The sequence below is a fragment of the Thamnophis sirtalis genome, unplaced genomic scaffold (genome assembly GCF_051295495.1).
Source record: "Thamnophis sirtalis isolate CommonGarterSnake01/CBP01778 unplaced genomic scaffold, rThaSir2_p1.2 scaffold_2, whole genome shotgun sequence".
NCBI lineage: Eukaryota > Metazoa > Chordata > Lepidosauria > Squamata > Natricidae > Thamnophis > Thamnophis sirtalis.
In genome coordinates, this window is record NW_028261382.1 from 54,230,729 (window position 1) to 54,254,545 (window position 23,817).

The 23,817-nt window shown below is 46.5% G+C and overlaps 1 protein-coding gene across 1 annotated transcript in view; it reads right to left on the reverse strand.

The window, feature by feature from the left end:
• Positions 1-23,817, reverse strand: part of LOC106556496 (merlin) — a 43,128-nt gene that overhangs the window by 14,664 nt on the left and 4,647 nt on the right. Inside the window, 8 exon segments of the mRNA XM_087703483.1 lie at positions 2,367-2,480; positions 6,206-6,280; positions 11,176-11,232; positions 11,234-11,311; positions 13,404-13,479; positions 14,570-14,652; positions 15,385-15,453; positions 21,435-21,518. Of these exon segments, the coding sequence (XP_087559609.1) occupies positions 2,367-2,480; positions 6,206-6,280; positions 11,176-11,232; positions 11,234-11,311; positions 13,404-13,479; positions 14,570-14,652; positions 15,385-15,453; positions 21,435-21,518 (636 nt within the window).

Genomic DNA, 23,817 nt, shown 5'->3' on the forward strand with positions numbered 1-23,817 from the left:
CACACTCCAAAATCTGGAGAAGAGTAACAGAAAGAGGAGACCCATTTAGAGAGCACACTGTAGCACATGCTTGCCTGGACGCAAACGCATATACTCAAAACCTTTAGCCCGAAAGCAGGTGGAAGGGACGTGTCAGCAAAGAGACAAGACAAAGGGACAAGAAGCAATGGGTGGAAACTAATCAAGGAGAGCAGCAACCTAGAACTCAGGAGAAATTTCCTGACAGTTAGAACAATTAACCAGTGGAACAGAAGTTGCCTCCAGAAGTTGTGAATGCCCCAACACTGGAAGTCTTTAAGAAGAGGTTGGATAACCATTTGTCTGGAATGGAATAGGGTTTCCTGCCTAGGCAGGGGGTTGGACTAGAAGACCTCCAAGGTCCCCTCCAACTCTGTTATTCTATGCTATTCTATTCTGTATCTGTTCTATTTCTGTTCTGTTCTGTTCTATTTCTATTCTATTCCTGTTCTATTCTGTTTCTGTTTCTATTCTATTCCTTTTATTATTCTATTCTATATCTGTTCTATTTCTGTTCTGTTCTGTTTCTATTTTATTCCTTTTCATTATTCTATTCTATTCCTTTTTTCGATTCTATTCTGTTTCTATTCTATTCCAGTTCTGTTCGAATTCTACTCCTTTTATTATTCTATTCTATTCTGTATCTGTTCTATTGCTATTATAATTCTATTCTACTTTATTTCTATTCTATTCCTGTTGTGTTCTATTCTGTTTCTATTCTATCCCTTTATTCTATTCTATTCTATTCTATTCTATTCAGCAGGAAAGAAGGAAACCAGGGTTTGTCAAGAGAGCATCTCCTCCTCCGTTTGAGGGACACCTGCGTATGAAAACCAAGGGTGACAAAAGCAGACCCAAATTCTAGTGTTCGGCTAGTTTTCCACTGATTAATTGTTCTCACTGTCAGGAAATTTCTCCTCAGTTCTAAGTTGCTTCTCTCCTTGATTAGTTTCCACCCATTGCTTCTTGTTCTACACTCAGCTGCTTTGGAGAATAGCTTGACTCCCTCTTCTTTGGGGCAGCCCCTGAGATATTGGAAGACTGTATCATGTCTCCCCTAGTCCTTTTTTTCATTAAACTAGACCAGTGATGGCGAACCTATGACACGCGTGTCAGTGCTGACACGTGTAGCCATTTGGGGTGACACGCACAGGATTTCATGCGATTCATCCTCGGCTCCTGCACGGCCACCGAGGATGAAAGAATCTGTGCTGGAGGAACGGGGGGCGGGACGTGTGATCTCCCCTGCCCACACTCACTTACTGTATCGCCGCCACCCCTTTCTGAGCACAGGGGCTGCTGGTAAGGCGTGCGTGCCATGCGCACACACTTCATCAGCGCGGCGAGGGAGGACCTGCAGGAGAGGAGCGCGGGAACAGTGCGCGCCTCTCTCCAGTCAGGCCGGCACAGAGAGTCTACTCCTGGGACTGTTGGTTACGACCACAGCAGGGAACAGCGGAGTGCCAACGGGAACTGTGAGCGCCATTATACATTTTTGTAGTTTAAACTATAAATTGCGCAAAATTATGTTTTTGTCGAAGTGACACACAACGCGAGTTATGCTCGATTTTTTGCCGATTTTTGACACACCACGCCAAAAAGGTTGCCCATCACTGAACTAGACATACCCAGTTCCTGCAACTGTTCTTCATATGTTTTAGCCTCCAGTCCCCTAATCCTCTTTGTTGCTCTTCTCTGCACTCTTTCTAGAGTCTCCACATCTTTTTTTTTACATCGTAACGACCAAAACTGGATCTCGTATTCCAAGGGTGGCCTTACCAAGGCCTCATAAAGTGGTAAATGTTTTTGGAGGATGTTGTTGTTTGTTAATTCCCATGAATGGTCTTTTACCTTTTGGAGAGCTTTATATTTTAGCTTTGTTTTTCAATCAAAAAGAAAAATCATTGTGTGAAAGAGAAAGAAGAGAATTTTCAGGACTGCAACTGTTCTTCATATGTTTTAGTCTCCAGTCCCCTAACCATCTTTGTTGCTCTTCTCTGCACCCTTTCTAGAGTCTCAGCATCTTTTCTACATCGTGGCAACCAAAACTGAATGCCGGATTCCAAGTGTGGCCTTACCAAGGCCTTGTAAAGTGGTATCAACCCTTCACGCGATCTTGGTTCTATCCCTCTGTTGATGCAGCCTAGAACTGTGTTGGCTTTTTTGGCAGCTGCTGCACACGGCTGGCTCCTATTTAAACGGTTGCCCACTAGGACTCCAAGATCCCTCTCACAGTTACTACTATTGAGCCACGTACCACTTATACTGTACCTGTGCATTTCACTTTTCTTGCCTAGGATGTCTTGTGAATGCGGACCTCATGTGTTTGGAACTGGGAATATTCTCACCTGCTTCCTGGCTTTTTCCTCCCTTGCTTGGGCTTTCATTTGCTGGACTTCAAGGGAATCGGCCTTCCGTCTCCTCATGAATAGGTCGTGGTTGCCGATGCAGAGCTGAAGGATCTGTTGCAGCCAACAAGAAAGGGAGAAAGCAGGCTAAGTCCTTGTTAAACACCACACCATGTTATTTTTTTAAAAACTATTACCATCCGGCAGCCGGTACAGGACAATAAAAACAAGGAGCCATACATTGAAAAACAGCTTCTATCCCAGGGCAGTAGCTATATCGAATTCTATAGTATAGGTAAAGATTCCCCTCCTTGCTAGTCGTTCCCGACTCTAGGGGGCGGTGCTCATCTCCGTTCCAAAGCCAAAGAGCCAGCGCTGTCCGAAGACGTCTCCGTGGTCATGTGGCCAGCATGACTCAACGCCGAAGGCGCCCGGAACACTGTTCCCTTCCCACCAAAGGGGGTCCCTATTTTTCTACTTGCATTTTTTTTAAACATGCTTTCGAACTGCTTGGTTTCGCAACTAACAACATTCCCAATTCTTTTTCCTGAATCTTGGCTACCAATTGGTCTCCGGATGCAATTCAAGGTGTTGGTTATTACCTTTAAAGCCCTACATGGCTTAGGGCCAGCGTATCTGCGAGACCGCCTACTGCCACATACCTCCCACAGGGTATGGTAAGATCCCACAGGGTGGGCCTCCTTCGGATGCCATTAGCCAGACAGTGTCGGCTGGCGGGCCCCCGGAGGAGGGCCTTCTCTGTGGCTGCTCCGACCCTTTGGAATCAGCTACCCCCACAGGTCCGGACCTTACCCACTCTCATGGCCTTCAGGAAAGCTGTAAAAACCTGGCTATTCCGGCAGGCCTAGGGCTGTTGACCTTATTGTTAAGGCCCAGCCCCGATTAGAATGAATGCGTGTTGTGAATTTTAAATTATCCTTTTTCTTTTCTTTTCTTTTTTTTCTTTCCCTCTTTATAAGCCGCCCGGAGTCCTTCGGGATTGGGCGGCATATAAATTTTTTTTATTATTGTACAATTGTATCACAGCGGCCAGTTGTTTCGCCGGATTTGGCATTGGTTACTAGTTGGGCCCCACCCAGGGGCCTAGGACGTCGTAACGTATTTTCATAATATGCATGCAGATCCAAGCAGTGCGGCTTTTTGCATTTGACTGATGGTGATTTTGTCAATTTTTAACTGTTTTAAATGTAATTCCAGTGCTTTTGGAATAGCACCCAGTGTGCCAATTACCACTGGAATTACCACTGCTGGTTTGTGCCATAGTCGTTGAATTTCGATTTTTAAGTCCTGGTATCTTGCGATTTTTTCATGTTCCTTCTCGGCGACCCTGCTATCACCTGGTATTGCGATGTCTATGATTGTGACCTTATTTTTCTCAACCAGTGTGATGTCTGGTGTATTATGCGCCAGTATTTTGTCGGTTTGTATACGGAAATCCCACAAGATCTTGACCATCTGATTTTCGGTGACTTTTTCAGGCTGATGTTCCCACCAGTTTGTTGCTGTTTTAATATTATAATTTTTGCACAAATTCCAATGGATCATTTGTGCTACTGAATTGTGCCGCAATTTATAATCAGTCTGCGTGATTTTTTTACAGCAGCTGAGTATGTGATCAACAGTTTCATCAGCTTCTTTGCAAAGTCTGCATTTGGCATCATCAGAGGATTTTTCGATTTTGGCCTTGATGGCATTTGTGCGGATAGCTTGTTCTTGCGCAGCCAGGATTAGTGACTCTGTTTCTTTCTTTAATGTACATGTTGTTAACCATAACCAAGTTTGTTCACTGTCCACTTTATCTTTTATTTTTTCCAGAAATTGGCCATGCAGTGCTTTGTTCTGCCAACTCTCCATTCTTGATTTTATCACATCTTTTCTGTATTCTTGTTTCGCCTGTTGGACCTTCAGTAGATTTTTGTTCTTTACTTCGATTAATAGATGTTCTTGACTTTCTTTTAAATATTATTATTATTATTATTATTAATAATAATAATAATAATAATAATAATCTTCAGCTATCCGCTTTTAGGCTAAATGTTAGAAATCATAGACAGTGGAGGAACGCCACTGAATTCCCCAGGTAAGCTGGCAAGAGAAGGACAGAAAGAGTGATTGGAGATTGTATTCTGAATAACCCGCCTGGCTTTTGCACACCGGGATTCAAACTGCACAGGTAAAAAAGAAGAAGAAGATAAAATTGACGAGCCGAGACTGGTCAACACCTCCTGTAAAGTCTTCAATCCATCAACAGGCGAGGAGACCCTGCAAAAAACCTTGGCTAAAAAGGCACGGGCTTAAAACAAAAGGTCACCGGTGGGAGTCTAACGACGCTAGCCGGGAGCCAAGAGCGAGAGAAATAAAGCAGCCGCTATTAGAAATCTTTCATCGAAAAGCCTGTTGTTTTCTCAGCTCTCCAAGAGACCAATTTCGGAAAGGATTCTCAAACAAAGCCCTGCTGCTTGAAACAACAGTGGATTACGCCTTGTCAAGTTGGCCTTTCGCTCAAGATTCAGAGCCACTTTACCCAAAATCCAAACAGACCCTGTCCTGTCTCTCTCGCTCACTCTCCCTAATCCGCCAGAAAAAATAATATCATAGCCATTTTTAGACCGTTTTTCTGGTGGTCCGGGGCCAGCGAAGACCAGATGGCTGGCGCATTGGAAACCAGAAGAGCAGCTGGCAACGGTGCGCTTGCCCGCAAAGAGGCTCACGCATGTCATATGTTTGCCATCACAGGTGTAAGGTCTCCTGCTTGAGAAGGAGTGTGTGCGTTGGATTAGATGACCTATAAGGTCCCTTCCAACTCTGTTAACCTGTTCAATCTTCGAGGCCACGTACCCTGGGACTGGAATTTCACCAGCCTGAACACCTCAGAGCTTCCCCCCAAAAATCTCAGGGGCGCCAAATTTGTTACACCCAGATGGACTATGGGGGGTAGGGCTAGGGCAACGAAGGGGTTAGTTTTGTATTGCCGTGCAGGGACTTCAGATCCCGCCCGGCTCTGCTGCAATGAGCATCTCTTAGTGAAAGTGCCTTTTCACTCCCATCGAATGGAGTCGAGGGTTTCACTTTCCTAGGAGATCAGACTGGGGCAGGTCTGACACCAAGGGGAAAACAATGTATGGGTGGGGTGGTTTGTTATGAACATACAGCCCAGAATCACAAGAGCTGGAAAGGGATCTCACGAGATTTTCTAGTCCAACCAGTGGTGGGTTTCAAAAATTATTGGAACCTCTTCTGTAGGTGTGGCCTGCTTTCCGGGTCCACTGGTGGAACCTCTTCTAACCAGTTCGGTAGATTTGACGAACCGGTTCTAATGAACCGGTCCGAACCGGTAGGAACCCAACTGTGAGTCCAACTCTGAGCTGGAATATGAGAAAGACTCCCATTTTGGGACCTACGCCGCTGAGTTTTGGCTGTAACTTGCCAGATCACTTGCTAACCTCTGGATCCTACCACAGCTGTACCTGTTTGTACCTGCAGCAATAGCAATAGCAGTTAGACTTATATACCGCTTCATAGGGCTTTCAGCCCTCTCTAAGCGGTTTACAGAGTCAGCATATCGCCCCCACAGTCTGGGTCCTCATTTCACCCACCTCGGAAGGATGGAAGGCTGAGTCAACCTTGAACCGGTGAGATTTGAACCGCTGGACTGCAGATAACAGTCAGCTGAAGTGGTCTGCAGTACTGCACCCTAACCACTGCGCCACCTCGGCTCTCTCAGCATACAAGCATGCCTCAGTAGCAGGAAAGGGAAATGAGTACCTTTCTCTGCTCAGGTGAAATTTCTCCCACGTAACAAGGACGCGGTACCTTACCAGTTTATTGACCCGCAGCTTTGAGGAGTTGAATTTGAAGACGTCAATCTTCTTGTCCAGAGGCTTGATTGTAAACTAGGTGGAAAACAAAAGTAGCTTTGTGTACATTATTTTTTTTAGAGCCACAAGAGATAAAGGCGTTAACCAAGGTGTAAGGATTAGAGAGAAAATGGGAAGCTCAATCTCGAGTTAAATCATTGATTCATCTGGCTGAGAAATTTCCAACTGGGACTAACTTTCCAGGACCTCAGACGGGAAACGTTTCCTGTTCCTTCCAAAATATTGGCCGCTGGTCCATTAAAAAAAAAAGAATCAGCCTGAATTGCCTTTATTTTTTTTCTTCCTCCTGGGCCACACTGCGAAAATTAAGCGTCGCAAATGCTGAGATGTAGGGAGATGCCCGTTCCTACCACGTTGATGCTGGAAACGTACAGAAAGGGAAGTAAAGACCCAACGAGGGAATTCATTTAATTGAAGAAACCAACAACAGTGGAAAAAAAATTCCTTACTTCATTTATCTTACTTCTCTCTCTCTTTCTTTTCTTTCTCCCTGTTTTTCTTTCTCTTTGTCTTTGTCTTTTTTTCTCTCTCTTATTTTTCCCTTCTCTTTCTCTCTCTCTCACTCTGTCCCTTTCTCCTTCCCTCTCTCTCCCTCTCTGTTTTTCTTTCTTTCTCTTTCTGTCTTTTTCTTTCTCACTGTTTTTCTTTTTTTCTCTCTCTTCTTTTTCTCTCACTGTCCCTTTCTCCCTCTTTCTCCTCTTTCTCCCTTCTCTGTTTTTCTTTTTTTCTCTCTTCTTTTTTCTTTTCTCTCTCTCTCTCTCTCTCTCACTGTCCCTTTCTCCCTCTTTCTCCCTTTCTCTGTTTTTCTTTCTTTTTCTCTCTTTTCTTTTTCTTCTTTCTCTCTCTCTCTCTGTCCCTTTCTTCCTCTTGCTTCTTTCTCCCTTTCTCTGTTTTTGTTTCTTTTTCTCTCTCCTTTTTTCTTCTTTTTCTCTCTCAGTCCCTTTCTCCCTCTTTTTCCTGTTTCTCCCTGTTTTTCTTTCTTTTTCTCTGCCCCTTATTTTTTCTCTTTTCTCTTACCTTCTCTCTGCTTTTCTTTCTCTTTTTCCTTTTCTTTCGCACTGTTTTTCTTTCTTTTTCTCTCTCTGTTATTTTTCTCTTCTCTTTCTCTCACTGTCACTTTCCTCCCTTTCCCCCCCCTTCTCTCTCTCTCCCCCCCTCGAAAAATCCCTCTGCCACTGACAAAGGTTTTGCCAGGGGCAAAGAAAATGCTCTAATTGTTAGCGCTTAGAGAAAGGATCAGCAATGGTTCATTTTACAGGACGGGGGGGGGGGGGGGGGAAAGAGTGACGCTTTGTCATTTAGCTGGCAGTTGAAGAATGAGATGCTGCCTTCGATTCTGGCTCCCTTGAGAGGAAATCCCCCCCCCCTTCGGCCCCCAAACTAATCCCACCTCTTGAATTTTCTGCCAACAATGGGCAGAGAAAGGACATTTCAATTCCAAGCGTTCAGTAATGCCTATACTAGATTAAACACCTCCCCTGCGTCGAGGGGGCCCTTCTTAAGGTTGTACATCCCATCATGTCCGATCTGCCCATCATCTCATCACCAGGCTTCATTGTCCTGATCAAAGGTGACAGCAGCGTCACTCAAAAGATGGGTTTTCTGTTAAGTGCTGCGGGAGAGACGTTCCGCTTTCTATTATCTTTCGGAAATGAAGGAGACCCAGGTCTGATTGGCTTCGTTTTAGCCTTTTAGAATTATGCACGCATGTGAAACTGGTATTATACAGGCAGTCCTTGACTTACGACCCCCCCAATTGGATCCTGACATTTCTGCTGCTAAGTGAGACATTTAGTAAGTGATGTTATTTTTTTTACTTAGCAATGGAAAATTTGGAGCCCAGTTGTGGCTGTTAAGTCAAGGACATATTACGGTGAGATGCAAAATCTCTTTCAAAGAGGGGGTGGGGAAAATGCACACATTCAGTGCTTAAAGCATTCGCGCTTGCTCCTGGGGAGGAAAACGATGGCAAATCTAGACAGCAGACTAAAAAGCAGAGACATCACCCTGCCAACAAAAGTGTATCTAGTCAAGGTTATGGTTTCCCCAGTTGCAATGGATGGCTGTGAAGGTTGGACCATAAGGAAGGCTGAGTGCCAAAGAATGGAGGCCTTTGAGCTCTGGTGCTGGAGAAGACTCCTGCATTGAGTCCCTTGGACTGCAAAGCCACCCAACCAGTCAGTCCTAGAGGAGATCCACCCTGGCTGCTCTTTAGAAGGCCAGATCCTGAAGACTTTGGCCGCCTAATGAGAAGGAAGGAAGCCAAAGAATGGAGGCCTTTGAGCTCTGGTGCTGGAGAAGACTCCTGCATTGAGTCCCTTGGACTGCAAGGCCATCCAACCAGTCAGTCCTAGAGGAGATCAACCCTGGCTGCTCTTTAGAAGGCCAGATCCTGAAGAGGAAACTCAAAGACTTTGGCCGCCTAATGAGAAGGAAGGAAGCCAAAGAATGGAGGCCTTTGAACTCTGGTGCTGGAGAAGACTCCTGCATTGAGTCCCTTGGACTGCAAGGCCATCCAACCGGTCAGTCCTAGAGGAGATCCACCTGGCTGCTCTTTAGAGGGCCGGATCCTGAAGAGGAAACTCAAAGACTTTGGCCACCTAAGAAGGAGGAAGGACTCCCTGGAGAAGAGCCTCATGCTGGGAATGATGGAGGGCAAAAGAAGAAGAAGGGGACAGCAGAGAAGGAGGTGGCTGGATGGAGTCACCCAAGCAATTGCCGTGAGCTTTCAATGGACTCCAGAGGATGGTGGAGGACAGGAAGGCCTGGAGGAATGTTGTCATGGGGTCACGATGGGTTGGACACAACTTCGCAACTAACAACAACAACAACAACATAGAAAAGATGGGATGGGATGGGATGGGATGGATGGATGGATGGATGGATGGATAGATGATAGATGATAGATAGATAGATAGATAGATAGATAGATAGATAGATAGATAGATAGATAGATAGATAAAGATGGACTGCAGGCGATCCAACTGGGCCATCCTAGGGGAGATCAACCCTGACTGCTCTTTAGAAGGCCAGATCCTGAAGAGGAAACTCAAATGCTTTGGCCACCTGATGAGAAGGAAGAAGGACTCCCTGGAGAAGAGCCTCATGCTGGGAAAGATTGAGGGCAAAATTAGAAGGGGACGGCAGAGAAGGAGGTGGCTGGATCGAGTCACCCAAGCAGTTGCCATGAGCTTTAAGGGACTCCAGGGGATGGTGGAGGACAGGAAGGCTGGAGGAACGTGGTCAATGGGGGTCGCGATGGGTCGGACACAACTTCGCAACTCACAACAACCCTATTTAGATGCCCTTTATCTCTCACAGTCCTCTTTATCCTTTTCCTATGGCTAAGGGAACAAGTCCTGCTACAAATTAGTGATTCGGCTTATCTTAAAAGGCTCAACCCAGCACATGGAGGCTCCTATTCACATTCCTAACACTCAGTCAGTGCCTTTAAATGCAGCACTTAGAAATTTCACTTAAGGGCTGCCGGACAGGCAGGACTCCAATGGTGCCGTTGTCCATAAACACAGCAGAAAGGGCAATTAGAAACTCGAGGGGAGACCTGGGAAAATGGAGGTCAACTTCATTTAAGCACAGCCAGGAAACAGTTCATCAGTTCCAAACGAGAAGCCCAAGGCTTATTTAAATACAGACAAAGAGAACAAAATTCACAGTGACCCAAAATCGAGAAATACCTCCAGCAGAGAGAGAGAGAGAGCTTCTGAATTTCCTTTATACACTTTTAAGTTTTGGATTAAAACTCTTTTCATTCAAAGTGCCCCCCGTGGTGGGATTTCAACCTAACACAAACACAGGTAGTCCTTGACTATAACAGCCAGGTGTCAGGGTTCCGACGGATGCCCTAATTAAATCATGAGCCTCGAGCCAAGCTTCAAAAGAAGCCCAATTATTTATTAGAAGCAACGTATCGGCAGTACCCAAGTGAAGCCAGCTCTGACCCCCCACGTAATTTAGGGCCCAACTATGACCCTGTTTCCCCACCCCTCCCCCCAGGGTATGTCATAAATCACAATTCTCCGGGCTGTAGAGATCATGCCCCTCCGGCTGTTGCAGGTAACCTGGGAGACAGCCTTGAGAAAGATACGTGTGGAATGTGTTTCTGTTTGTGGCTGGTGCTACTCCGTCAGTTTCCCCCCCCCTCTTGCCTATGGCAACTCGAGAGCAGGCCAGGGATGCTTTGCGAGTTGACATCTGGTTAGTGACCATTTGAAGTGACAATGGCACTGGAAAAAAGTGACTTAGGACCATTTTTTCACACTTACGACCGTCACAGCATCCCCGTGATCATGTGATCCCTTTTTTGATCATGAGGGGGTGATCATGTGATCCCTTTTGCGACCTCCTCGACAAGCCAAGGTAACAGGGAAGCCAGGTTCACTTAGCAACGGTGTGATTGATTTAACAACTGCAGTGATTCACTTAACAGACGTGGCAAGAAAAAAGTAAAAAAGAGGCAAGGCTCACTTAACCAATTCCTCACTTAGCAACACAGCTTCTGGGCTCAATTGTGATCATAAGTTGAGGATTACCTGTATTATTGCTCGTCTCGATGGCGCCAACCCCAGAGGAGGCTTCTGATAAATTTTAGCCAGGCAGATGTTCAAAGCACATCATCATCTTTTAAAGGCTCCGTAGCGGGATGGAGTCTTGAGCAACTGAATGGAGCTGAGTGTTTACTGCCCTTCCTGTTGCCAGTACGGAGTTACATTCAGCAGATATATTCTCACCATGCCCAAAGAGAACGGAATCTCTGCCTCTAGCTAGGATCGAACTCACAGCCTCCTGATGGTGATGCGAGAGCACCAACCTCTAGACCACCACGTGGCAGGTGTTCAAACAACGGCCTAAACTACTGTTGCTTTCTCTGTGCTTACATAGCTTAAGCCTACCTCCTTATCGCTGTAAGAGACATTGCGGATCTCGTTCCAAGGGAAGGAGATTTTGGGGGGTCAGCCTGTTTTCTGGATCGTATATGTGGAGGCCCAACGCATCAACTCCCAGAAGCAGCTCTGTCCCCTTCTTGTTCTAAAAGAAGAAGAAGAAAACGAGGAGTGGTTAGGTTGACAATGAAAATAAAGGAGAAAGAGAATCAGAGTACTTCAAGTTGTGGGGAAAGTTCTATGACTGGCTAGAGAAAGCAAATTAAAAAGAAAGTAAGTAAGGAGAAGATAAAGTACCCAGATGACGCACTATTAAATGGAAAAGAGGGAGGGGGAGAAGGGGAAAACAGAAAAGAAAATATTAAACATATATGTATATATTCAAGAATGAGATATAAAGGGGGGAGACATATTAAGGGTAGACTAGTGAAGGTAAGGGAATAAGAAATGATATTAACTATATTTGGGCTGACGGAAATATCATCCCAAGGAAATATAAACTGAGTTTGAAATATATACCAATAATAGAAAAAGAAAGGGAGAGAGGGGGAGAGAAAGAAAGGAAGATGGGGGAAAGAAGAGAGAGGTAAGGAGAGGAGGATGGAAGGGAGAGGAAGAGAAGGAGAGAGGGTAGGAAGGGGAAGAGGAAGAGCAGGAGTAGGAGAAAGGTCAGGGAAGAAGGAAGGGGAAGGAGAGGAGGAAGGAAGGAAGTAGAGAAGGGAGGGAGGGAAAAAGGAAAGGGAGAAGCGGGTGGAAGGGAGAGAAAGAAAAGGAGAGAGGGTAGGAAGGGGAAGAGTAGGAGTAGGGGAGAGGCAAGGGAAGAAGGAAGGAGAAGGAGAGGAGGAAGGAAGGGAGGGAGGGAAAAGCAAAGGGAAAGGAGAGGAGGATGGAAGGGAGAGGAAGAGAAGGAGAGGGGGTAGGAAGGGGAAGAGGAAGAGCAGGATTAGGAGAAAGGTCAGGGAAGAAGGAAGGGGAAGGAGAGGAGGAAGGAAAGAAAGTAGAGAAGGGAGGGAGAAAAGAAGGAGGTGTTACAAAAGGAGGAAGGGATGGTGAATTATAACTTATTAAATGAAATAATAAATGTATAAGAATGATAAATGTAAAGAAGAAAAACAATTATGTGAATGTATGCTTAAAATGCTACGTAAGAGAATTTAAAAAAATACAAATTCTTTTTTTTGGGGGGGGAAATGGGGAGTGGGATGGAGAGAATTAATTCCACTCAGAGCCGTACAGCAAATCAGCCCCACGGATTTGCACCTGAACTCTCTCCCACTTTGGCCCGGAGGTTCTGCTGCAATAACCTGGTTGAAAGGAGGAGCTGGGGGGGGGGGGGGGGGGAGGAAGGAGAGAGATAGAGAAGCTTTCCAAATCGGCGTGTGGACCGCAGTGCCAAATGACTCATTTGTTCCCCTTCAGAAATCTCCTTCTGGCCCGCAGGTGAAGCGACAAGGGAAATGCTACTCGAAAAGCCACAGAATGCTTCTCCACGAATGGGATCACGGTTCGGTCTGCATGCTTCGTCCCGTCCCCCCAGGGGTGAAATCCAGCAGGTTCTGGAGAACCGGTAGCGGAAATTTTCAGTAGCTCAGAGAATCAGCAAATAACGCCTAAGGCTGGCCCCAGAGTGGGGTGGGAATGGGGATTTTGCAGCATCCTTTCCCTGGAGTGGGGAGGGAATGGGGATTTCGCAGTATCCTTCCACTGGAGTGGACAGGAATGGGGATTTCGCAGTATCCTTCCCCTGGAGTGGAGAAGAATGGGGATTTCGCAGTATCCTTCCCCTGGAGTGGAGAAGAATGGGGATTTCGCAGTATCCTTTCCCTGGAGTGGGGAGGGAATGGGGATTTCGCAGTATCCTTCCACTGGAGTGGACAGGAATGGGGATTTCGCAGTATCCTTCCCTTGGAGTGGACAGGAATGGGGATTTCGCAGTATCCTTCCCCTGGAGTGGAGAAGAATGGGGATTTTGCAGTATCCTTCCCCTGGAGTGGAGAGGAATGGGGATTTTGCAGTATCCTTCTCCTGGAGTGGAGAGGAATGGGGATTTTCCAGTATCCTTCCCCCAGGAGTGGAGAGGGAATGGGGATTTTGCAGTATCTTTCCCCTGCCATACCCACCAAGCCACGTCCACAGAACCAGTAGTAAAAAACATTTACCACTGCCATGCCCCCCCCCCAAAAAAAAACACCCCGAACCGCAGAGTGATTCCACTGTGAATTTCTAAATGTACTTACCCGGATGGCAAAGTAATTCACGCCATACATCTCTAGATCCTGCGCTATTTTCAAGTACTCCATTTCTGCCTCATCCCTGCAAAGCAAAGGGAGAGGGTGTGTGGGGAAGGAAGTTTAGGCGACGGTTTAGAGAAAGCATCTGGCAGCACCCAAGAACAGAAATCAAACAAGGTGTAGCAGATCCAATAATCTCTCCGAAGATTGATATATTTTTTCCCCTGCCAAGGTGACAAAAGCTTTGCAGCGAAAGTTCAAGCAGCGGGTTATGCTACGCCCAGCATCTAAAACTGAAAAATGACTAATCCCCACCCCAAATAATTTCCCCTCACTATCATCCTTCACTCCAAACCCAATTCATGGAAGGTTATCCTTAGAGCATCCAAAAGTAAATCAGAGTCCAAGGCAAAGCATTCCTCAAAGTTCCAATTTATTAAAAGAGACATGTTGGCACATCTGGGAAAACCCGAATCTGAAAGCTTCCCGGTTTTCCCCACCCAGTTGAAAGTTTGAGATCTTGTCCCCCCACACCCACACCCACAAGTCCATCCCATGGTCCAATCTCCCACTGCCACGCTGGCAGCTTCCACCCATCCAATTCCGGTCAGGTGCTGAGGTGCAGAGAACAAAGGGTGACCTTGGCTTTCTAGAAGAATGTTGTTATGGCTGCGTATCATCTAACTCCGTACAATCCCATTTTCCCACAACAGAAAATGCATAGTAGAATAGTACAAAGTGTGGCAAGGCCAAAGACCCAAAAGAAAAGATGGCTGCAGGCCTGACACTATAAATAAAATTATTTTTCTTTAAAATGGCCATGGGTCACTTATTTCGGTGACTGTTAATTTCAAACAGTTGCTAAAGAGCCGAGGTGGCGCAGTGGGTAGAGTGCAGTACTGCAGGCCATTTCAGCTGACTGCTAGTTCGGCAGTTCGGCGGTTCAAATCTCACGGGCTCAGGGTTGACTCAGCCTTCCATCCTTCCGAGGTGGGTAAAATGAGGACCCAGATTGTTGGGGGCAATTATGCTGACTCTGTAAACCGCTTAGAGAGGGCTGAAAGCCCTATGAAGCAGGTATATAAGTCTAACTGCTATTGCTATATTGCTATAAAATAATGGTGGCAAACCAAGGGCTACCTGTGTTTACCTGTCCCTTTTAAGTCACTCACCTGGCTCTGCCTCGATGTTGCCCATACCACGCGGTGATCCTTTCTTCCCACATTTCTGGAGTCATCTGGTAGAGATTTATCACCTAGGATTTTTTTTAAAAAAAAATAACTTTAATTCACAGCCCAACCTTGACTGGTGATGAGTTTCGCTCTGCTGTTGCAGTCCCATATAATCTGATGTTTCACGATCTTGGGAACGTGTGGACTTCAATTCCCAGAATCCTAGGAGTTGGAAGTCCTCACGCCTTAAAGTGGAGACACAGCGTCACAATCAAAGCTGGATGAAGTTTAGAAAATCCCACCTCCAGAATCAGAATAGAGTCGGAATAACAAGAGAGTTGGAAGGGACCTTGGAGGTCTTCTAGGCCAGTGTTTCTCAACCTTGTCACTTGAAGATGTCTGGACTTCAACTCCCAGAATTCCCCCAGCCAGCGAATGCTGGCTGGGGAATTCTGGGAGTTGAAGTCCAGACATCTTCAAGTTGACAAGGTTGAGAAACACTGTTCTAGGCCAACCCCCTGCTTAGGCAGGAAACTCCCCGTACCATTTCAGACAAACAGTTCTCCGATCTCTTCTTGAAAACCTCCACTGATATAGCGCACAGTTTCTGGTGGCCAGTTGTTCCACCAGTTAATTGCACTCGATGTTAGGAAGTTTCTCTTTAATTCCAAGTTACTTTTCTCTTTTTGAGTATTTTCTTGCCTTGCCTTCTGGTGCTTTGGGGGGAAAAAGCCTCCTGCTTTCCCAGCAAGGGCAGACCCCTTGGACTAAGACCCAGTCAAGCTGGAAGGGAGCGGGAAACCCATCGTCCTTACCCGTTTTGGAAGCAACTCCTCTTGAGCCAAGAAGCCGCGTTTATGAACACTGGGGTCGTAATCTCCATACTGCGGAGGGAAGACAGAGGGAATTTCTGGAGTTAGAACAATTGTGAGAATTGAGAGCCCGAGATAGCTGCCAAATCCTTGTGGACCACTTTTGTCTTCTCTGTTATGGAATGGGGAGGAGGAGGAGGAGGAGGAGGAGGAGGAGGAGGAGGAGGAGGAGGAGGAGGAGGAGGAGGAGGAGGAGGAGGAGGAGGAGGAGGAGGAGGACGGCATCTGTGGGATCCTTACTGCTCCCTAAGCTTGCTTGTTTTCTTACAGACGTTCCATTACCCAACTAGGTAACATCATCAGGGCTAGAATAGAGAGGAGGAGGAGGAGGAGGAGTAAACCTTTCAAGAGAGGGCTATAAAGCCCTGTGAAGTGGTATATAAGTCTAAGTATATACTAAGTAGGAGCCGAGGTGGCGCAGTGGTTAGGGTGCAGTACTGCAGGCCACTTTAGCTGACTGTGATCTGCAGTTCAGCGGTTCAAATCTCACCGGCTCAAGGTCGACTCAGCCTTCCATCCTTCCGAGATGGGTGAAATGAGGACCCGCACTGTGGGGGCAAGTTGCTGACTCAATTTGCTAAAAAAAAAAATGTAAACCGCTTAGAGAGGGCTGAAAGCCCTATGAAGCGGTATATAAGTCTAATAAATAAATAAATAAATAAATAAATAATGCTATTGCTATTGCTCTATCTACCTACCTATCCATCCATCAATCCATCCATCCATCCCTCTATTATAGAAGGGGAAACACATTATAAGGTGAAAAAAAATCTTAAGACTCCAGGCCTATAGTATTTATATAGGCAGTGGAAGATTGGACCATGGGATGGGCTTGTGGGTGTGTGGGAGGGGGGGCAAGATCTTGAACACTCAACAGGGGGGACGGGACCGGGAAGCTTTCAGATTCGGGTTTTCCCAGATGCGACAACATGGCTCTCTTAATAAATTGGAACTTTGAGCAATACTTTGCCTTGGACTCTGATTTAATTTTGGATGTTATTTTGAACCCTGACAACGTCCGTCCATCCATCCACTCATCTATCTGTCATGGTGGCGCAGTGGTTAGAGTGCAGTACTGCAGGCTACTTCTGCTGACTGCCAGCTGACTGCAATTTGGCAGTTCGAATCTCACCAGGCTCAAGGTTGACTCAGCTTTCCTTCCTTCCGAGGTGGGTAAAATGAGGACCCAGATTGTTGGGGGCAAGAGGTTGACTCTGTAAACTGCTTAGAGAAGGCTGTAAAAGCACTATGAAGTGGTATATAAGTCTAAGAGATATTGCTATTGGCTTTCCTTCCTTCCTTCCTTCCTTCCTTCCTTCCTTCCTTCCTTCCTTCCTTCCTTCCTTCCTTCCTTCCTTCCTCTTTCTTTCTTTCCTTTCCTTCATCTTTCTTTCTTTCTTTCTTTCTTTCTTTCTTTCTCCTGACTCAGCCTTCAATTCTTCCAAGGTGGGTAAAATGAGGACCCAGATTGTTGGGGGAAAGAGGCTGACTCTGTAAACTGCTTAGAGAGAGATGGAAAGCACTGTGAAGCGGTATATAAATCTAAGTGCTATTATTATTGCTTTGCTCTTCCTTTTCCCCTTCCTTCCTTCCTTCCTTCCTTCTTTCCTTCCATCCATCCATCCATCCATCCATCTTCTATCTATCTTCTATCTACCTATCACCCATCCACCTATCCATCTCAAGGTTAACTCAGCCTTCCATTCTTCCAAAGTGGGTAAAATGAGGACCCAGATTGTTGGGGGCAAAAGGCTGACTCTGTAAACCACTTAGAGAGGGCTGTGAAACTCTGTAAAGTGGTATATAAGTCCAAGGGCTATTGCTATTGGCTTTCCTTCCTTCCTTCCTTCCTTCCTTCCTTCCTTCCTTCCTTCCTTCCTTCCTTCCTTCCTTCCCTCCTTCCTTCCTTCCTTCCTTCCTCCTGACTCAGCCTTCCATTCTTCCAAGGTGGGTCAAATGAGGACCCAGATTGTTGGGGGCAAGAGGCTGACTCTGTAAACTGCTTAGAGAGGGCTGTGAAACTCTGTAAAGCGGTATATAAGTCCAAGGGCTATTGCTATAAAACTGAACGCACTCCTCATTTCCACAATCAAGATCCGATTTGAAGGACGCCAGCCATTAAAAAGCATAGTGTGCGTGGATTCGGGGGTTTTGTTTTTTTAAACCAATGGACAAAAAGCAGAGAGGCTAATGCTGCTTCATTGGGCTCTTAATCCAGCTAACTAAAATTGGGGAGGGAAGGAAAAATAGCTGCGTTCAGCGGCTCACGGAATGAATTCGGCATGCAAATCTCTATTATGTAACCGATTCCAATTGGGAGAGAAAGAGAGAGAGAGAAAGAGAGAGAGAAAACCCCCATCCTTTGAAATTTCTATCGCAGCTCCTCCGGGTCCAGCTGTGAAACATTCCTGGGATAACCCTTAGATCTTGGGAAGGGAATTAAAATAGAAGTAGGACCGTTCCCGTCAAGGCAATATTTATGGCAGGGCTGCGGAACTGGAGCACGAAAGAAAACGGCCCAGGAAATGATCCGACGTCTTCTTCTTTTTTTTGTTTTTCTTACGGAAAGGAGGAAGATTTGGAAAAAATTAATGGGATCTGCGGGGGAAAAAAACCGAACATCTAAGACCTGATTTAACACGAAAAGATAACCGTGGCTGGATTCAGAATGAGGGGGGACAAAAGTGGAAAGGAGCTGAATTCGCTGCCAAGTACCACCCCCACCCCACCCTGCCCTTCCCCAACCTCTCCCTCTCCTTCAGGGAGGGGCAAGCTGTACCAGATAGCACATTAGGTCTCAAACAGGGGACCCATGTATATATAATGACTCCTCCTGCCAGCCTGCTGGCGCCTAAAAAAGATCAATCCGATGAGCTGGTTTGGTGTAGTGGTTAAAGGCTAGAAACCAGGAGACGGTGAGTTCTAGTATCATCTTAGGCATGAAAGCCAGCTGGGTGGCTTAGGGGCCAAATCACCAGGAGATGGTGAGTTCTAGTCTTGCCTTAGGCATGAAGGCCTGTTAGATGACCTCGAGCCGATCACTAGGAGACGGGGAGTTCTAGTTCCGCCTTAGGCATGGAAGCCAGCTGGGTGACTTTGGGCCAATCACTAGGAGACGGGGAGTTCTAGTTCCGCCTTAGGCATGGAAGCCAGCTGTGTGACTTTGGGCCAATCATTAGGAGACGGCGAGTTCCAGTTCCGCCTTAGGCATGGAAGCCAGCTGGGTGACTTTGGGCCAATCACTAGGAGACGGGGAGTTCTAGTCCCGCCTTAGGCATGGAAGCCAGCTGCGTGACTTTGGGCCGATCACTAGGAGACGGGGAGTTCGAGTTCCGCCTTAGCCACGGAAGCCAGCTGGGTGACTTTGGGCCAATCACTAGGAAACAGTGAGTTCTAGTTCTGCCTTAGCCACGGAAGCTGGGTGACTTTGAGCCAATGACTAGGAGATGGGGAGTTCTAGTCCCGCCTTAGACACAAAGGGTAGCTGGATGACTTTGGGCCGATCGCTAGGAGACAGTGAGTTCTAATCCAGACGTTCTTCTGCCTCACTGATGTCCGACTCCGAAGGCAGCTGATAACTGTCAGACGGCCCTGGCCCTCTCTCTGCCTCCGACACCGAGCCTTCCTCAGAGCCTTCCCCAGACTCCAGGACTGGCCCCGGTTCCTCCCCAACCCTCCTCACTCTCCGAATCTGCTGACAACATCGTCTTCCCGAGTCAGATCCTGCACCCTACCTCCCCTGACCACAAAGATGCCCTCATGTTGGTTTCTCTCTCCATTTCCAACAGAAAGCATTAAGAAGTAAGCCTCCCCCCCCCCCACACCCTCTCCGGGGTCCCTTTTAGAGCTTCGGAGGTCAACTCTCCATCCTTTCCTGCGGTGGATTCTGCTTAATTAACTTGAATGCCGTGTGAAGGTCTTCCACCGCAAGATTTAGAGGGGGCAGGCCGGAAGCCCCTCCGACAGCCATTTGTCTGGCTGCCAAAAGCTCTTTTACCTAAATTGGGTTACGGAGTAGTACCGAATCAATATTCCGGTGCGTTCGTACGATCCGTCATCAAAAGAGCGGATACCCTTCAGCGAAAGGGATGCTCCATTCATTAAAAATTAAAGCATCCGGGCCACAGGAACCCCCCCACCCCACCCCGTTCAAATGAAACACGCCGGTCGCCCCCCCCTCCCAGCCAAGATGTTAATACAAAGGGATGGTGATACCTGAGTTTTTAGCTGGTTAAAAGATGTGGTTATAAAAAGGACAAAGAAAGAAAGGGGGAAAAAGAGGAGCTTATGTAACTCGCACGCTGTTATACACTCAGAAATCATCTGAGTGGAGAGGACACTTCTGAGTCCGACAGGTAGAGGCAACGGAAGTCTGTCCGTCCCCCCCCTGCCCCTTCCTCGAAATGGCTTTTTGCCAATTAAAGCTGCTTGACACCCCTTCTCGCTCAAGGACACGATGTGCAGATAGCAAAAAGCAGAAGACCAATGCTCATCCATGTGGACTCACAGCAGGTCGCACATTCAGGTGTGTGGAGGTGGCACCACTAGCCTGTGTAAACCTTTATTAAGGAATTCACCTGTCCTCGCTAGCCACTTCTCACTCACCACAACAGTTGGGTCTAAACACACACACACACACACACACACACACACACAAAAGAACATTGATCATTTATCAATGTCCACCAAATATTGATAAATGGAAATGTAATCAGACTCCAGGTACCTATTATCGTATGAGGTGGACGCGCATAAAGAACCGAGGTGGCGCAGTGGTTAAATGCAGCACTGCAGGCTACTTCAGCTGACTGCACTTCTGCAGTTCGGCTGTTCAAATCTCACCGGCTCAAGGTTGACTCAGCCTTCCATCCTTCCGAGGTGGGTAAAATGAGGACCCGGATTGTTGTTGGGGGCGATATGCTGACTCTGTAAACCGCTTAGAGAGGCCTGAAAGCCCCATGAAGCGGTATATAAGTCTAACTGCTATTGCTATTGCTACAAAGGCAAAAATGCTGGATGGAAATAGACACAGAGTTGGCAAAGATGATTTAAGCAGTGTATAGGTTTAAAGCCAGAAATATTTCCGTTAGGCGTGACATCACAAAGTTATGATCAAGGGACTCTACACTTAATGCTACATGTATTAACAAGCAGCGAGAATTGCATTTGCACCATATTGGAAAAAATGGGAACGTCCCACCGGATTTAAAGCGTTAATTCGGAAAATATTGCGATTGTGCAGAGATGGACAGACTTGACGATTGCAAATAGAAAATTAATGAAATGCAACGTAGTAGAATTTAGAATTTTTTTTAAGAATTTATTTGTTATTTATAGGCCGCCCTTTTCCCTGAGGGGACTCAGGGCGGCTTACAGTTCATGGGAAGTGGGGTGCAAGATAAAACATAAGACAGTGCGTAAATAAAAAATAAAACAATAAAACACAACTTTCATTCAGCATTCGGGTGGGGCGGATTAGAATCTTATCCCCAGGCCTGACGGGATAGCCAGATCTTAAGGGCTGTGCGGAAGGTCTGGACGGTGGTGAGGGTGCGAATCTCCACAGGGAGATCGTTCCAAGGGTCGGAGCTGCTACTGAGAAGGCTCTCCTCCGCGTAGTCGCCAGTCGGCACTGACTGGCGGATGGAACTCGGAGGAGGCCTAATCTGTGCGATCTAATCGGTCGAAGGGAGGTAATCGGCAGGAGGCGGTCTCTCAAGTACGTACTCATCATGGGCCACCATACTTGGCACATTTGACACCTGTGGACTTCAACTCCCAGAATTCTGGGAGTTAAAAGTCCACAGGTCTTAAGGTTATGAAGATTGGACACAACACTTGATTGTTCTAAAGGTGAAATGTGAACAAGGTCTTCGAAACAAGCCATTATTTCCTACAGGGAATGAAATCCTCACATTTTATCCGTTTTCTAGACTGATACGGTTGTCAGGATCAGAATCGGGAACGTACCCCAATGGCCAACGAAGGCTTACCTTGGCTTGCACGGCGTAAGATGCTAGGAGGACGGATGCCTCTGGAGGACAGTAGATCTTCTCATCCAATATCTGTTTCTTCACCTGAACGAGGCAACAATGAAATGCTGAGATGGTAAAGAAAATAGTAATAATATATAAATATATACTCAAAAGTAAGCTACAAGGAGGGGGGGACAGGACACAATCAGGATAGATTTGAGAAGGAAAGGGAATAAGAAATGATATTCAACTATTTCTGGGGTCTGCGGAAATACCACCCTGAGAAAATTAAGAGCTGGAAGAGACACCCGCAAAAATAGAGAAAGAAAGGAAGAGAGGAAGGAAGGAAGATAGAGGTAAGGAGAGGAGGATGGAAGGGAGAGAAAGAGAGAGGGTAGGAAGGGGAAGAGGAAGAGAGGAGTAGGGAAGAGGAAAGAAGGAAAGGAAAGGAGAGAGGAAGGAAGGAAGTAGAGAAGGGAGGGAGGGAGAAAAGAAAGAACCTATAATAAAAGAAAAAGAAAGGAAGAGAAGAGGAGAGCAGAGGAAAAGAAGGGAAGGAAGATAGAGGTAAGGAGAGGAGGGTGGAAGAGAGAGAAAGAGAAGGAGAGAGGGTAGGCAGAGGAAGAGGAAGAGAGGAGTAGTGGAGAGGAAAGAAAAGAAGGAAGGGAAAAGAGAGAGGAAGGAAGGAAGGAGAGAAGGGAGGGAGGGAGAAATGAAAGAACCTATAATAATAAAGAAAGGCAGAGAGAAGGAGAGGAGAGCAGAGGAAAAGGAGGGAAGGAAGATAGAGGTGAGGAGAGGAAGATGGAAGGGAGCCTCCAGAGCCGGACATCAGCAAGGAAGAAGAACAGGGGGAGCCTGTTCCCAGTGCGCGCATACGCAGAGCTGCCAGAAGACAAGAAGAGTTAAGACAAAAGGGGCGACTCGGGAGTAAGGCTTGGAGATGAATGGCCCCTCCCATACGACATAAAGGAGGAGCAAAGCCCATGAGTTTTTGCAGGAAGCAACTTGGTTCTATGTGGTCTGTTCAAACTCCGAAGCTCCGTTTTGACTCTGTGCTCCGCGTGGCCTTGCAAAGCCAATTGGCAATTCGGTCTCTGGCAGCGTTTCAAGGGAGATAAAGGTGGGTGCTTATCAGCCTTACCCCGAAAGACTTTGGCAGACTTCCGTAGGACTCTTCACAAACTATTTGTGGCTTATTACTTCTTATGAACATAATTCACAGTCGTTGAAATAAAAAGAGGGTTTTGGGGAGTAAGAGTGTGCTCTGTACTGCCTCAGGAAGCCAAGGTCAGAACAGGATGCAACAGGAATGCTTTGGGAGAACGTTCAAGTTACCCACAAAGAGAACTTCCAAAGAGGTTTCGCAGCTGTGTTAAAAGGACGTAAAACATGAGCAGATCCGTCGTGCCTCATCAAGCCCAAAATTTTCATCCCAACGCCGATTTTAAAAGCAAGATTTTAAGAGGTGCTAAGGCAAACCAGCTTGTATTTGGTGCTCCCCATTCAAATCGATTTGCACTTTTATTTCGCTATTCTTTTAGCCACCTCTGTGCAGACACGGCTTAACACGATTATCAATTTCATTTTATTCTCTCCACCATGAATAGATGGCTGATTTTTTTCTTCTTCTTCTTCCGGCAAACAGGGTTTGAAGAGCGATCTGGCTCTTCTTTCCAATACATATGTAAATTAAAGATTTAATATATTCTTAAGAGCGCTTTAGAAATGCGTTACGTACCGGTAGGAAAGCGTGTTTTGGCTGGGTCTGTTCTTTTTTAAAAGCTATGTTAATTGTGGTTGTTTTTTTTTTTTTTAATACCAGAGAGACAGTTTGCAATATCCTGGCAGGAACACACTGACTTAAGAAAGGGGAGGAGGGGGGCAGAATGTTAGTGATTTTATTCTAAGTGCCAATTAAGCTTGGCTTGTATCTATCTAGACCTCGGATAACACAGTGTTATGTGTCCCTTATTAACCCAAGTCTTTTTGTAGATACGTAAGGATTACACTCCCTTATTTTTCCAGTTGTTGGATTGTCCGTTATGTACGAAAATATAAAAACTGCATATACTTTTCTCTGAGCTGGGATGAAACTGTGGCTGAAATTTTGCTTTCCCCCACCTGCGGTGATGTGGGCTTGGCACCCCAACTTAGGATGCGGGGAACATATTGTCTAGAGCCGGGGTGTCAAACTCAAGGCCCGGGGGGGTCGGATCCGGCCCACGGGGTGCTTAGATTTGGCCCACGGGGCTGCCCTGGAAACAGTGAAGGACCAGCTGCGGGCAGACCTTCTGAGCTCCGTTTTCACTGGCAGAAAGCTGAAGGAGGCAGTCGCAGCTGAAAACAGAACTCGGGAGCCCATTTTCACTGGCAGAGAGCTGTAGGACGTGGTCGCAGC